This window comes from Neovison vison, chromosome 5 (assembly GCF_020171115.1).
Source record: "Neovison vison isolate M4711 chromosome 5, ASM_NN_V1, whole genome shotgun sequence".
In the NCBI taxonomy this organism is placed as follows: Eukaryota; Metazoa; Chordata; class Mammalia; order Carnivora; family Mustelidae; genus Neogale; species Neogale vison.
Genome location: NC_058095.1, coordinates 151,643,747 through 151,658,673, shown reverse-complemented (window position 1 = coordinate 151,658,673; position 14,927 = coordinate 151,643,747). Strand labels below are relative to the sequence as shown.

Below are 14,927 nucleotides of genomic sequence, written 5' to 3'. Positions count from 1 at the left end.
ATATTGCCTTACCGACTTAAAGCAGAGCCTTGGGGGGAAACATCTGGCTCAGAGCAAACAGGGATCCTCCTAGCGCGGTGAGGGGGTCTTGCTGGAGAGAGTGAGGGCTGACCACAGGTGGGCCATGGGGACCCAGAAGCTGAAAACCGGGCAGTGGGGGTTGTTATCTGGAAGGGAATTTGGGTATTTAAGGAGGCGAGAGATCTAGAATCTTGAAATCCACATAGGAGCCCTAATTTGCGATTTCTACTCTTGTGTTTAAAATCTCACCTGGGACCCCTGAATGGCTCAGTTGGTTGAGCCGCTGCCTTCGGCTCGGGTCGTGATCCCAGGGTCCTAGGATCGAGTCCCGCATGGGACTCCTTGCTCGGCAGGGAGCCTGCTTCCTCCCCCCTCTCTGCCTGCTTGTGTGTACTCTCTATCCCTCTCTCTGGCAAATAAATGAAAAATCTTTAAAAAAATAAAATAAAATAAAATAAAATCTCACCTATGTCAGGGAGCTTTCTCTTGGAGCTCTCAGGTTAAGTTTATGAACCATTTTATACACATTGAGGAACAATCCAAGGAAGACTCTCCAGGGTTTTAAAAAGTATTGTTAGTTTGGAATTATTAAACATTAACAACTACTGAGTATCACTTGCTTCTACAAAACCTGATGTCTTTACAAAATGAAATAAAGAATATTTACTGATTTCATGAGGAACTTCAGTCCTAGCAATTGGTGATCTGAGGAAAAACCACTTTTCACTTAAAAAATTCACCTCCCTCCCGCCCCATAAACCTTTTACAGACACTCTAACTTCTGGGTAAGTCTTAAAAACTTATCTTCTGAAAGATCTATAAAGCTCACAGGCTAGGCAAGAGATTTAAAAGTTTATTTTGTGTGGGTGTAAGTTGGAATGTAGTCGTGTGTAAATTAGATAGAATCTTGAACGTTTTCCAGTCACGCCTACTTTCTGTTCTAACCACATATGTATGATTATTTAAAGCAAACACTTTCATCTCATGGACATTTAAATATTATCTCCGTGAATGAATAGATTAGGAAGAACCTCAAGTTCACTGAAAGTTTTGCACACAACCTTCAGGTCTGTAAATAAAGACATTGTACTGAGTAGGAATGAGCACATGCATGATCTTTACAATAATCCCATGAGTTAGTAATATTAAAACCCATCCCTCACATCTGGCCATTCCTCACTCTATTCTGGAGGACCCCTTCTCTGTGCCAAAAGAAGCACTATTTGCTCCAAAACCAGATTACGTATGAGAAAATCATCGAAACATGGCAGAGTCAGGATTTGAAATCAGTCTATTGTGCCAAAAAGTTCCCACTCTTTCCAGTAGGTCATAATACCTCCTAAATATCAAAGAATTCAGCACAAGCTATACTCTCAAATACCCACTGGCAATAAACCTGAAATATAAGTGACACATAAAGCAAATATTCTAAATAATACAACTGACTTTAAATGTACTTTTCAGAACAAACACGAGTTTTGTTTTTCCAGAACAGTCTAAAGAAATGAGAGATCTGAATATTTTCATTCTCCAAACAGCCCAAAGTTTCTACACTTTTAGAGATCCCAGATTTTCATTTTTTAATTTATTTTAAAAAAGATTTTATTTATTTATTTATTTGACAGAGAGAGAGAGAGAGACCGTGCATAAGCAGGGGGAGAGGCAGAGGGAGAGGGAGAACTAGATTCCTTGCCAAGCTGGGAGCCTGATGTGGAGCTTGAGCCCAGGACCCTGGGATCATGACCTGAGCTGAAGGGAGAGGCCTCACTGCCTGAACCACCCAGGTACCCCAAGATTCCAGGTTTTTAAAAATCTTATCATACTGGGTGGTAAAACTTCCCAAAATATATTAAATGTTGATTCTAGATCAGGAAATTTGCTAACACTACTCACCATATTAATAGAACAGAAGAAAAATTGTTCTATCATATTTTTGGATGCGGAAAGGATTAGATAGCACATCCAACATCCATTTTTAAAATTTTATTTTATTCTTTAAATTATGACACAGCAAAATGGACTTTTTTGATGTGTAGTTCTTTGAATGTTAATACATGAAACCAAACCACAATCAATATAGGGAAAATTCCCATTACCCCTCAAGAACTCCTTGCTGTTACCACTTTGTTGTCTTACTTTCCTCCCACCTGTAACTCTTGGCAACTACTGATCTTTTCCATCACTAGTTTTATTTGAAAATGCCACCTAAATGGAATCATACAATATATGACCTTTTAAGGCTTAAAAAAAGATTTATATATTTATTTATTGGGGGGAGAGGCAGATGGAGAGGGAGAGAGAGAGAATCTCAAGCAGACTCCCCACTGAGCATGGAGCCTGATGTGGGGATTGATTTCACAGTCCATGAGATCATGACCTGAGCTGAAACCAAGAGTCAGATACTTAACCAACCGAGCCATCCAGGGGCCCCAAGACTGGTGTTTTTACTTAGCATAATGTCTTTGTTTATTCATTCAAGTTGTATAAACCAATAGCTTGGTTTTTTTTTTGTTTTTGTTTTTGTTTTCTTTACTACTGATAGTATTCCTCTGTATGAATATATTATACTTTGTCAATGCAGGACATTTGGGTTTCCAGTTTTTTATGATTGTGACTAGAACTGCCATAAACATTTGCATACAGATTTTTGTGGGTATATAATGTTTCACTTTTCTAGGATTAATACCCAGAAGTGGGACTGCTGGGTCATATATTAATTTATTTAACTTTATATGCAACTGCAAAATTGTTTTCCAAAGTGGCTGTGCCATTTTGCATTCCTACCAGCAATGTAGGAGAGTTCTAGTTCCTCCACATCCTTGGCGGGACTTGGTATTTTTGGTATTTTTATTTTGGTCATTCTAACAGGTACACAGTGGCCATCTCACTGGGATTCTAATTTACAGTTTCCTAATGGCTAATTACATTGAACACCTTTTCAGTGCTAATTCGTTATCTGTGTATTCTCTTTGATGAGTGCCTGGTGAAGACTTTGGTCTATTTTTTTTAAACTGGGTTATCTTCTCATTGTAGGATTTTAAGAATTCTCTATACATTCTTTATGTAAAGTCCTTTATTGGCTATGTGATTTCCAAATATTTTTTCCAAATATTTTCTCCCAGACTGTAGTTTGTCTGTTCATCCTCTTTTTTTATTTTTTAAAGATTTTATTTATTTATTTGTCAGAGAGAGAGAGCACAGGCAGACAGAGTGGCAGGCAGAGTCAGAGGGAGAAACAGGCTCCCCACGGAGCAAGGAGCCCGATGTGGGACTCAATCCCAGGACACCGGGATCATGACCTGAGCTGAAGGCAGCCGCTTAACCAACTGAGCCACCCAGGTGTCCCGCCTGTTCATCCTCTTAACAGTGTCTTTTGTGAGCCTAAGTTTTTAATTCTAAGGAAGTTGAATTTATCAATATTTTCTCTTGGGGTTTGGGCTCTTGCTGTCTAAGAACTCTTTGCCTAACCTTAAGTTATAAAGACTTCATCCTATGTATTCTTAAAGTTTTATAGTGTTATGCTTTACATTTAAACTTTGATTAATTCTGAGTGAATTTTTGTATAAGATGGGAGGTTGCAGTTGAGGTTCATTTATTTTGCATATGGATGTCCAATAGTTCCAACACTGTTTGTTGAAAAGGCATTCACTTTTCCACTGAACCACCTTTACTTTTTCTCTCCCTCAGCTTATACTTTTTGGAAGAGATTGTGTAGAATTGGTGCTATTTCTTTTTTAAATGTTTCAGAGAATTCACCAGTGAAACCATCTGGGCCTGGAGATTTCTGTTTCCAAAGGCTTTAATTCCTTAGTTGTTACAGGACTATTTCGGACATTTAGTTCATCTTGAGTGAGTTTTGCTACTTTGGTGTTTGTAGTAGTATGCTTGGATCTCAGGCATCCCTGTATGGCCTTTCTGGGTATGCTAATAATACAAAGCTCTAACCTCTGCTCTAATAATGCAAAGCTCTAACACTCCTTCTCTGGGCTCTTTCTCAGGGCTATGTCTGCAGAGAGCAGGATTAGGGGACATTTTCCTCTCAACACAGTGCCAGGGGTTGGTTTGTTTGGTTTGTTTTTTAAGAGAGAGTGGGGCGGGGCAAGGGGCAGGGAGAGAGAGAATCTGAGCCTAATGTGAGGCTTGATCTCATGACCCTGAGATCATGACCTGAGCTGAAATCAAGAGTCAGACATTCAGCCCACTGAGCCACCCAGGCATCCCCACAGTGCCAGTTATAAAAGAGATAAATTTCCAAACTGTGGTGTTCCTTGGGGGCTATCTGAATCTCACTGCACATGTAACATCTATCTAATCCCACTGCAGAATATACCTATTGGCCTGATGGATTTAGGAGTTATGTGTACCTCATGCCAACCAATAGGAAGCTCACGATATTTGCTATACGAGGAGTAATGAAGTCCTTCATCTCTGACCTAGGAGTCTCCTGTGCTCTGCAGCCTTTATGAAGCAGTAACAGGTTAACCAGTTAGCTTGTAAGCAAAGTAAAATATTGGACTGTACATAGTTCTTGACATACACATTCCAGAGAATTGGTATTCAATCTAAATTGTCATATTTACATAGAGGATTTTTTTTTTTTTGCAGTATTTCCTTATTGTCCTGTTAATGTCTGCTGAGTCGGAGACCTCCTCTTTCATGCTTATATTAGTAACTCATGTTACCCCTTTTTTCCTTTGTCAGCTTTGCTAGAGGTTTATTAATTTTATTGATCTTTTCCAAGAACCAGTTGTTGATTTTCTCCATGGATTTCTGTGATCAAGTTCATTGACAATTACTCTAATCATTATTATTTTCTTCCCCCTACTGCTTTAGGTTTATTTTTCATTTCGTTTTTAAGTTAAAAGCTTAGATTATTGACACGGAGGACATGGGGGGATGGAGAGGAGAAGGGTGTTGGAGGAAATTGGAGGGGGAGATGAACCGTGAGAGGCTCTGGACTCTGAAAAACAATCTGAGGGTTTTGCAGGGGCGGGAGTGGGAGGTTGGGTGAGCCTGGTGGTGGGTATTATAGAGGGCACGTTTTGCATGGAACACTGGGTGTGGTACATAAACAATGAATTCTGGTACACTGAAAAGAAATTAAAAAAAAAAAAAGCTTAGATTATTGAGTCAAGACTTTTTTTTTTCTCCATAAGTATTTTTGGTTGCTTTTTAATTTTTTTTTTAAATTTTTTATCTTCTAAAGATTTTATTTATTTGAGAGAGAGAGAGAGCACAAGTGAGAGGAAGGGCAGAGGGAGAGGGACAAACAGACTACCTGCTAAATGGAGATCTTGATGCAGGGCTCAACACCAGGACCCTGAGATCATGACCTGAGCCAAAATCAGATGCTTAACTGACTGAACCACCCAGGTACCCCAAAGATTTTATTTTTAAGTAATCTCTACACCCAAAGTGGGGCATGCACTTACAACCCTGAGATCAAGAGCTGTATGTTCTGCTGACTGAGCCAGCAAGACGCCCCTCTTTAGAAGCATTTAATGCTAAGAAATATTCTTCCTTCCATACATTTTGATATGACAATTTTACATTTCCTCTGTCCAAAATATATTTAGTAAGCCACAGTTAATTTAAAAGTATTTTTTTTAACTATTTGTAGATTTTCCAGCTATCTTTTTGTTATGGATTATGATCAGAGAGCATATTGGCATAATTTCAGTTTTTTTTGGATTTGTTATGATTTATGACCCAGGTTATGGTCTATCTTGATGAGTCGTCCATGCGTACCTGAAAAGACTATATTCTGCTGCTGTTGGGTTGAGTGCTCTATAAATGTCAAGTAGATCACATTGATAGTCTTTTTCAGTTCTATACTCCAGCTTATTTTCTACTAGTTCTATTGATGATTGAGAGATGAGTATTTAAGTCTCCAACTACAAATATGGTTTGTCTATTTCTCCTTTCAGTTTTGTCAGTTTTTGCTGTATGTGTTTTGAAGATCTGCTGTTTGATGTATACATTTAAGATTGTGAGGTCTTCTTAGTGAATTAACTTTTTAATTTTTCTATCCTTTGTTTATCCCTGGTAATTTTCATTACTCTGTAGTGTACCTTGGTATTCATATAATCATTCTAGCTTTCACTTGATTATTATTTGCATGGGTGTATCTTTCCTGTCATTTTACTTTAACACAATATTTACATTTAAGTGAGTTTCTTGTAGATAGCATGCAATTGGGATATTAAAATATCTATGCTGATAATCTCTTTTAATTGATAAATTTAGAACACTTACATTTAGTGTGATTATTAATATTTAGATTTGTGTCCATCATTTTATTATTGTTTTCTGCTTATTTTTGTTTTAATTCCTCTGTTTCCCATGTCCTCTCTTCTTCTGGGTCATTTGAACATTTTTTTTAGCATTTCATTTTAATTTTCATATTGGAATTTGACAAAAGATTGGTGTGTGTGTGTGTGTGTATAGCTGTGTGTAGCTGTTGCTCTAGGGATCACTATACATTTCCGCCCCCCAAGTCTACTTGGAATCACATCAATGAGGAACGTAGAATTCTTACTGCCATGTTACCAAAACTAATTAACATGGTTTTGAAGATACTAGGAATAAGAGGGTAAAAATGAGAGGTAAAAAAGAGAAAGGATAGGATAAATATGATCACTATATATATGAGAACCAGCTAGAAAATTATTACAACTGTTAGGAGAATTCAGTTAAGATTGGGAGCAAAATTAAAATACAGAAATCAACAGGCATAACATGTAAAATAACAGCTATTTGCAAGACAGAATGAAAGAAAACACTAAAATACCCAGAGAAAGGGCACCTGGGTGGCTCAGTGGGTTAAAGCCTCTTCCTTCCACTCAGGTCATGATCCCAGAGTCCTGGGATCGAGCCCCACATCGGGTTCTCCACTCCGTGGGGAGTCTGCTTCTCTTCCTCTCTCTCTGCCTACCTCTCTGCCTACTTGTGATCTCTGTCAAATAAATAAATAAAATATTTTAAAAAATAAAATAAAATATCCAGGGGATATCATGAAATGTACAAGGTCTATATAAAGAAGTCCTTAAAAAATGACTGACAAACACATGTTCACATTAAAGAAATAGAAAGGTATTTCATACCAGTTTCTTAGATCGCTGACAGCAACCACAGGTTCACAGTTAATGAAATGCCCTGCTAAGGAGCCAAAAAGATGAGCAACCATCTATGGACTGAATATCTAACATGTTAAGGAAGTCAGATCTCCCTAAACTGATATAGAAATTTAATTCATCAAACTAAAAATAGTAAACAAGACTTTTCTTTTGAAAATCAGAAAAGTTGATTCTAAAGTTCATGTAAAAAACCTGGTAGGTATAATCATAAAAATTATAAAAGAAGAAGAGCAAGAGTACTGAGTTAACTCTCCCCACCAGACAGTATGGCATATTTTAAAGCTACATTAACTGAAATGGTTAATGGTTCTAGATCATGAATCAGACAGTTCACTGGGACAGCCTTAAGTCCAGAAATAAACTAGCAACAAATCAATAAGGAAAAGGTAGAATACACAATCTGTGACACTGTAAAGGTGGGCAACTATATGAAAAAAAAAAAAAGTTGGATCCCTAGTTCATATTTTTATAGTAAAAGGAATTCCAGGTACATCAAAACTTTAAACACATAAAAGACCAACTGAATCGTTAGCCACAAGATTGAACTTAATCTCTTTGAGTCCCTCTTCTCTCCCCAGAGGGCAGGCCACTATCACTGTGACTCAAAGCCCCAACTCCTAATCAGATGGTTGGTCTTTCTGGTGTGGTCAGTCTTCATCCAGAGTCATCTCATTAGCATAAACTTCCAGGATCCACCATGAATAACAAAACTCTTCTTAAACTCAGATAACTTGGGAAGAGGGGAAGAGGGCCAGGCAAATTTTTATTCATTTTATTTTATTCCAGGTATTTAGAAGCTAACCAAAGAGTGGAAACCAACATTGTCCAGTGACAGAGAACTGATTTAAAAAAATTAAAATATACCCAATTAATGGGGTTCTATGCAACCAAAGAAAAAAATGGGGCAATTCTGTAGACAGGGAAACAGAATAAACTGCTGAATGTGCGTAACATTGTATATGATATACTATAATCTGTGTTTCATATACAGCAGGCCATCCAGAAGAATAAACAAGAAACTGATAGTGGAGGTTGGATGCAAGGAAGGGAAATGAATGGTTGAAAGAAAATTTTTTTACCCTTTTTGACCTTCTGATTTTTGTACAACATGCATACATTACCTGTTTAAGAATAAAACATTACAATGTATTTGCACATTTCTCTGAGGATACTGAACATAATGTATAATTTAATCTTTGACTACTAAGAGCCATTGTAATATAGCTCTAAGAGTCTACTCGGCACACAGGGTTGTTTTCATCCACACTAAATGATCCCAGGCTCCTGTGATATGAGTTAGTGCCGTTTAAAAATTTTTTTGACTTCTCTCAGCTACTTCTCACTACCATCAACCTTCTTCCTCTGGTTGACTCAAACTTCTTTTAAATGGTTGTTTTCATTGTTGTGGGTTAAGAAACAAGGCACATGGTACTAATACTGTATAGAGGGAAATCTCCTCTTTGACAGCTTGAGGAAGCCTCTCATAATTGGTGAGTTTTTGAGATCAAACTTCTTAACAACTACTTGACTACTCAAGATTTTTACACATTCTTGGTTCCATGTAACTGAATAAAGAACAGACAAGGCATTATTTTAAGTCATTACGGGAGTTCCTATGATTTAATTAATGCTATATTGTCAAGTACATATCTGAAACTTTTTCAAAACTGCTGTCAATCATTAATTGAGAATATATTTTCGAGCATTTAGTGTGCACCAGGGAATGTCTGAGGTTCTAGGGAAGAGCAATGAACAACAGAGACAATGGCCAAAGTCCTTCAGAATGTACACTCTAACTGGACAGACAGGCAGCAGGCAGAGATCAAGTGGTAAGTAGTGTAACAAAAAAAGGGGAAATGTGACAGAGCAGTTAGGAAAGGGCAGCAGCAGACAGGATACCTATCAGTCAGCACCTCATCAGAGAACACTAGGGAATCACACACACACACACACACACACACGTGCACACACCATTTTAATATATAAAATAGTATATAAAGTAAAGGACTATAGGAGGCTGTTCTTTTGGGTCAGGCAGGTGGGAAAGAAGATGGGTGTGAGGTGGGGGAAGCGAAAACATACTGGGACCTGCCAGGAGGAGCAGAACCCGCGGGGACTCATGCCAGTCTCTCATTGCCGCCAAGCCTCCAACTCAATGAGGGGGCCGTGCGGCGCAACCTGGCACCCTCAGTCACACCTGGCTGAGGAGAAAATAAAGGAGGTGATCCAGTAGGAGCTGCCGTTCCTGTGTGCCCGGTTGTTGGCCCACGGACCAAAAAGATAAGCCTGCTGATAAGCAATGATGTGGGTGAGCGGCAACAATGCATGGTCTGCTTGGACCTTTCGATTATAAAAAGAATCTGGATCCGGCTACTGAACTTCTGCTTTCTAAAGGTCATACCGCACATCTCTTGGGACCACACTATCCTAGAATTATGCAGGGAGAATTAAGAGGAACGTATCTCCAGCTTAGCCACAGTGGCACTAGGTAAAGCCACTACAGATGGTCAGAGGTCTCGGAAAGGTATTTGAGCTGAGAACCTGCGGTGAGGAGGATTCAGTCGCACAACCACGCCAAGATTTGGAAGAAAGTATTTCAGGCAGAAGAAACAGCTACTGCAAAGCCCTGGGGCAGTGATATAAATGAGGTATTTTTTAATGATGAGGCTGGAGTATGGTGAGAGGGAGAGTGGTATGAAATGAGATCAGAGATAGGGGTAGGGAACAGATCACCTGGGGCCTTGGAGAACACAGAAACGAGCAGGGATGACTTTTTTCAAAGTGCAATGGAAAGCAAATGGAGAGTTTTTAAACAAGTCAGTTTGATCTGACATATTTTTAAAAAACTTTATTTTAAAATAATTTCAAACTTAAAAAGAGGCATAAGACTACCATAGAGAATGCCATTATCCAATTAATTTCCCTTCCCTTTGCAGAGAATGGACTTCGGTGGGCAGGGCCACTCCTCCATCTCCTGGCGTCCTATGCGAACAACACTCCCAGAGGACAACAGGCACGATGCCATGGGGGTTGTGCGGAAAAAGCTGCCCAAGGACGGAAGCAGGAATATTCCTTCGAGAACTTCTGCAAGGAGTTCAGGCTACTGTGCTTCCACAGTAGTTTTCAGATTTCACAGGAAAACCGATCTTGTTACTTGTCTCAATTCTCGAATTCATGTTGGTCCAAAAACCAGTATGACCTCTTAGATCTAGTGTCAGATTGATTGGTTACTGCATTACTTCTCAAAACCAAACAGAAAACCTCAAAGATTTGATACCAGTGAAGCTATTCAAAGAGAATGTTATTCAAATAATTCCAGAGACTAGGCAGAGTCTCCTAAGGGAAACAGGCAGAAGGGCCACCGTTCATGTTACTGTATACGTTCCAGTCTCTACATTCCAGTTGGCCTTACACTTACAGATCTTGTTTCAACAGACTTGGCTTAAGAGTTCAGACCACAGAAAACCTTCCTAAAACAAACTCTTCTGTCTAGATCCTCTCTCCCTCTAGCTGAAAGCCAAGATTCAAATATTGACATGTGCTGAGGTCCATACTTACAGATAGATATGCAAGCTCATTTCTGACTTTAGTACAATTCCTTAAAGTCAACAGCTAAAATTAACTACAGATGGCCATGCATTTTCACTAAAAACATGCACACCTAATAGGTGCTCATTAAGTCATGAGGGTAAAAAGTAGAAAAGTGAAAGAGAAGTCTGGTGCTTTAGAGAAATCATTTTTTCTTATACTCAGGTAAAGGGGGGCTCTGCTAGCACAGCAGGGCTCAGTGACAAGAGGAAGTGCTCGACGCACAGCAGACTTTCAGTTAAGTAGGAGCTAATATTATTACATGTGTCAATAAAGGCAAATATTTTCCACACCTTCCTAAGAGAAAAAACAAAAATGCATCTGAAAAAAAGGAAAGAAAAAGAGCTCTGGACACAAGCATTCATCTTCTTTAAGAAAAATATAAAAATATATTTTAAAAAAGCATGCTCTGACAGAACAAAGAGTAGGAAAGTTTCGATCTTTAATGAGAGTTTGCAGTATATCCTTATCCCTCACGCTCCGTGCCGACAGAGCTCCAGGTAAACGTCCAGCAAGAGAACAGCGCACGCTGTGCCACGACTTACGGACTATAAATTTTCAGTTCCGATTACTAAATTTATTAACAATGTTTTCTACGTTATATGTTCATTATTAACAATCGTTTTCCTTCATTTAACAATGGCTCTTGAATAACAAAATAAATTATCAACAAATTCAACCATAAATTAAAAAATAATAAAGTAAAAAAAAAAAAAAGACCTCGTAAGTTTCATATACGCAAGACCAACAACACATCTCCTGTATTTGGATTACAGTTTCTATGTTCTTGGTGTAAGGTAACAGAAAAATTGTTCCCTATTTCTACGGGTGCCAAGTTCACAAAATTTATGAAAAGGTTTCCCCATCTTTGTTCTGTTTAACTCACAGGCAGTACCTGGGGTTATGAGTGAGATGTGGGAAAAGGAAAGGTCATGATCACACAGCAGATCATGAAAACCTAAAATAAACCTCAGACTTCCTAGAGATACCCTGTAGCCCTCCTTTATTAAATAATTTACAAAGACCCGTTAGAAGGAAGACTTCATGAGCAGGCTGACCTCTGTCACTCTGTCAGTTTGCTATTCATGAACATATATATTTTGCCTTTAAAATGAGACGGAAAACTGTTCATTTCCACGGAGACTAGGTGTAAGGTAAGAACAAAGACGAAGCCATAAGTACTTACAAGTTATAGTGTGTTGTTTTAACTATTTCATTAAAGACTTTAATTACCAGGTCAGTGCATCATTCCTTGCTTAAAAATGTAATACTTTGGAAGTAGATAAAAAATATTAAAAAAAAAAAAAAAAGCCAGATGTAGAAATGAAAAGGCCTGAACAGCACGGCACGCAGAGTAGTTTCCAGTCAGCGGCCACCAACGGGAATACTCGCTCTATACGGCGCGTATTGACATTCATTTAGCAATTCTTTAAACAGGCACTTGATAGAGTATTTCGTCGCTAGCATACTCAATACTGGGGCATCACATACACACAAAAATATGGCTTTATTACAAAGGATTCAAGATGGCAACTACTTAGAATCCAGTGCCAACACGGATTAGAACAAATCCAGTGAGTATTTTGTTTTTCAATTATTCATAGAAAATTTAATCCTGATTAAGTATCCTTGGGCAGGAATTCATGGGTAGTTGATGACTGAAACCAACATTTATGTGAAATGCTTCTGTTAATTTAATCTGTGTATACGGCTTAATTATGATTGGGGATTCAATGTAAGAGAAATGAATTATACCGGGATTAGAATTTTAGTACCATATCACATAGTACGTTTTTCTTCTTTCTTTTTAAACACGTAACCCTGCTTGTCCCTTCACCTAAGTGTTCAGATTTTAAAACTCTTTATAAGGAACAGCCAATAGTAATGTATCTAAGCTTTATTTTTCATAAATTATATGTCAAAAACCCTTTGCTAATCAAGCCAGAACCTGAACGACAGCCAGAAAGTGATAGAAGATGGAGAAGAACCCTACACACAAACAAAGAAACACTTACTCATTTAGCTATAAATACATTTTATATTCACATTCTGAAGTAATCTCATTTTTAATTCCTTTAAACTCCAATATGAAATGCATTTTCCTTAAAGCATAAAAAGAAGCAGTTTTTAACCAGTGTTACACTGATTTGGAGTCATTGGAGTTAGTTTAGATATGTACAAGCAAGTAATCATTTAACTGATTACTCTGCACAAAACTATCAAACCTGAGTTAACTATTGATATAAGATGATGAAGCATTACAAGTGGTGAATCTTTTACCAAAATATCATGTAATTCTTTTTCATCTTAATTTCCACAGAGAAACTGCATAAGTCACCTTAGAACAACACACTTTCTTGAAAGTTTATTAAACATATTTCAAAACATTTCATTTATTACCTTTTTTCAGTTTGCTACTGCTTAAATGCAGCTGTATAAATACCATGCTCTGCCTTCTGGGTTGTTTTTCATACCAAAGTATGAAAAAAAAAAAGTCACTGTATTTGGATCCTTATTGCACTCTGAAATCAATTCACTTTTCCTTTAAAGAAAATCAAGTATCAGAAGTGAGGCCGACTTTTGTGTCCAGATGATATGGTCAGTGGTAGTGTTACTGAAGAAAGTGAAGAAACTTCCCAGTATAGACTGTGGGACAGAAAGAGTCTGTAGAGAATAACCATGGAAACAGACTGGCAAAGGATAACACCTATTGTAATAACCTGGAAAGAAAAGAAAGGGAATGCTTTGACTGCATGCGGAAACAGACAAATTACATTCAATTTATCATGAGCCTATATCCGTCCCACTTACATACAGAACATATATACACGTACCCTGCTCTGTCCTCTGTCTTTAACATGGGTATGTTTTACCAAAGAAACTTTCAGTAAGAAAATACGACTAACATTCAGAACTGTCATCGTTCAAAGGCAAAATTTATTCAACAGTTAGTTTACAGACTCCAAAATAAGACACATTCGGTTTGCTAAAGCATTTTCCCCTCAGGGTGCACACACTACAGAAGGTGGGAAGAAAAACCAGGTTCAGGGCTGATCTAGTAGGCGGAGTAGGGCATGATGCACCTGAATCCTGAAAAGTATTCTAAAAGCTCTCTCAAAAACTCTCAAGTTGTGGGGCGCCTGAGTGGCTCAGTGGGTTAAAGCCTCTGCCTTCGTCTCAGGTCATGATCCCAGAGTCCTGGGATCGAGCCCCACATCAGGCTCTCTGCTCAGCGGGGAGCCTGCTTCCCTTCCTCTCTCTCTGCCTACTTGTGATCTCTGTCTGTCAAATAAATAAATAAAAAATCTTAAAAAAAAAAGAAAAATTCTCAAGTTGCTTCTTTCTGTCGACTACCTTCCTACCTATTTCCCCTTTGTGAACACCTCAGGCCCGAGAGCCATCTGTGTGCGTTCAAGGCCACACTGCACTGCTTGGGAGCGGTGGCTGGCAAAACGGCGGCAGCTACACAATCAGGTGCGGCATCCTTGTGCACGGCACTCTGGTCTGTGTCTTGTGCAGCCACTAGGTTGACTTTTCACAGATCTACCCTGGTTTTTAACTACTGTGTTGTAAAAAATTTTAATCAATTGTTCTTAACAAAGATGGATCATGAACAAATTTATAAAACAGTGTTACAAAATAGGTTGAGATAATAAAAATGATTCTCATCATTTTTTAATTAGCTAAAATTGAATGTTTTTCTTTCAAAGTTTTAATTTATATACTCACCAGTTCAATTATCTTGTTTCAAAGAACTCAGAAAACCTGGTACGTGGATAAATATGCTTTTCTACTTTAATAATTTGTTAATAAAGACAAGAAAAAACTATTGGGATCAGGTGTATTACTTACCTTATCTCTTTGGTAGTCACTAAAAATGACAGAAATACATGCCAGACCTGGATGGCATAAAAACCACAAGATACAGCCCTGAAACAAATGACAAATAAGTAAAATGAGTACAGCTGTGTGTTTATTTCCAGAATATGCCAGATAAAAAACATTACTAACCTCTTTAGGAGGTCCTGATTGACCTCAACTGGTCTTTAAAAGTTCTATCTAATAAAATGTAAAAATAAATTTGCTATTGCTATGATAATGTTTCGTTTCTCACCAAACGCAGACTTTAAATTTTATAAATCTCTTATATATACACATTTTAATATATTACATTGTATATAT

General features: G+C 38.0%; 1 protein-coding gene across 3 annotated transcripts in view; it reads right to left on the bottom strand.

The window, feature by feature from the left end:
* Positions 1-11,170: 11,170 nt before the first annotated feature.
* GPR180 (G protein-coupled receptor 180) overlaps positions 11,171-14,927 on the bottom strand; it is a 30,605-nt gene continuing 26,848 nt past the window's right edge. For all 3 annotated transcript variants that reach the window (XM_044249956.1, XM_044249957.1, XM_044249959.1), the window contains 2 exons: positions 14,598-14,675; positions 11,171-13,465 (listed from right to left, as the gene is read on the bottom strand). In XM_044249956.1, the coding sequence (XP_044105891.1) occupies positions 13,307-13,465; positions 14,598-14,675 (237 nt within the window). In that variant the 3' untranslated portion in view covers positions 11,171-13,306. The remainder of the gene's footprint in view (positions 13,466-14,597; positions 14,676-14,927) is intronic.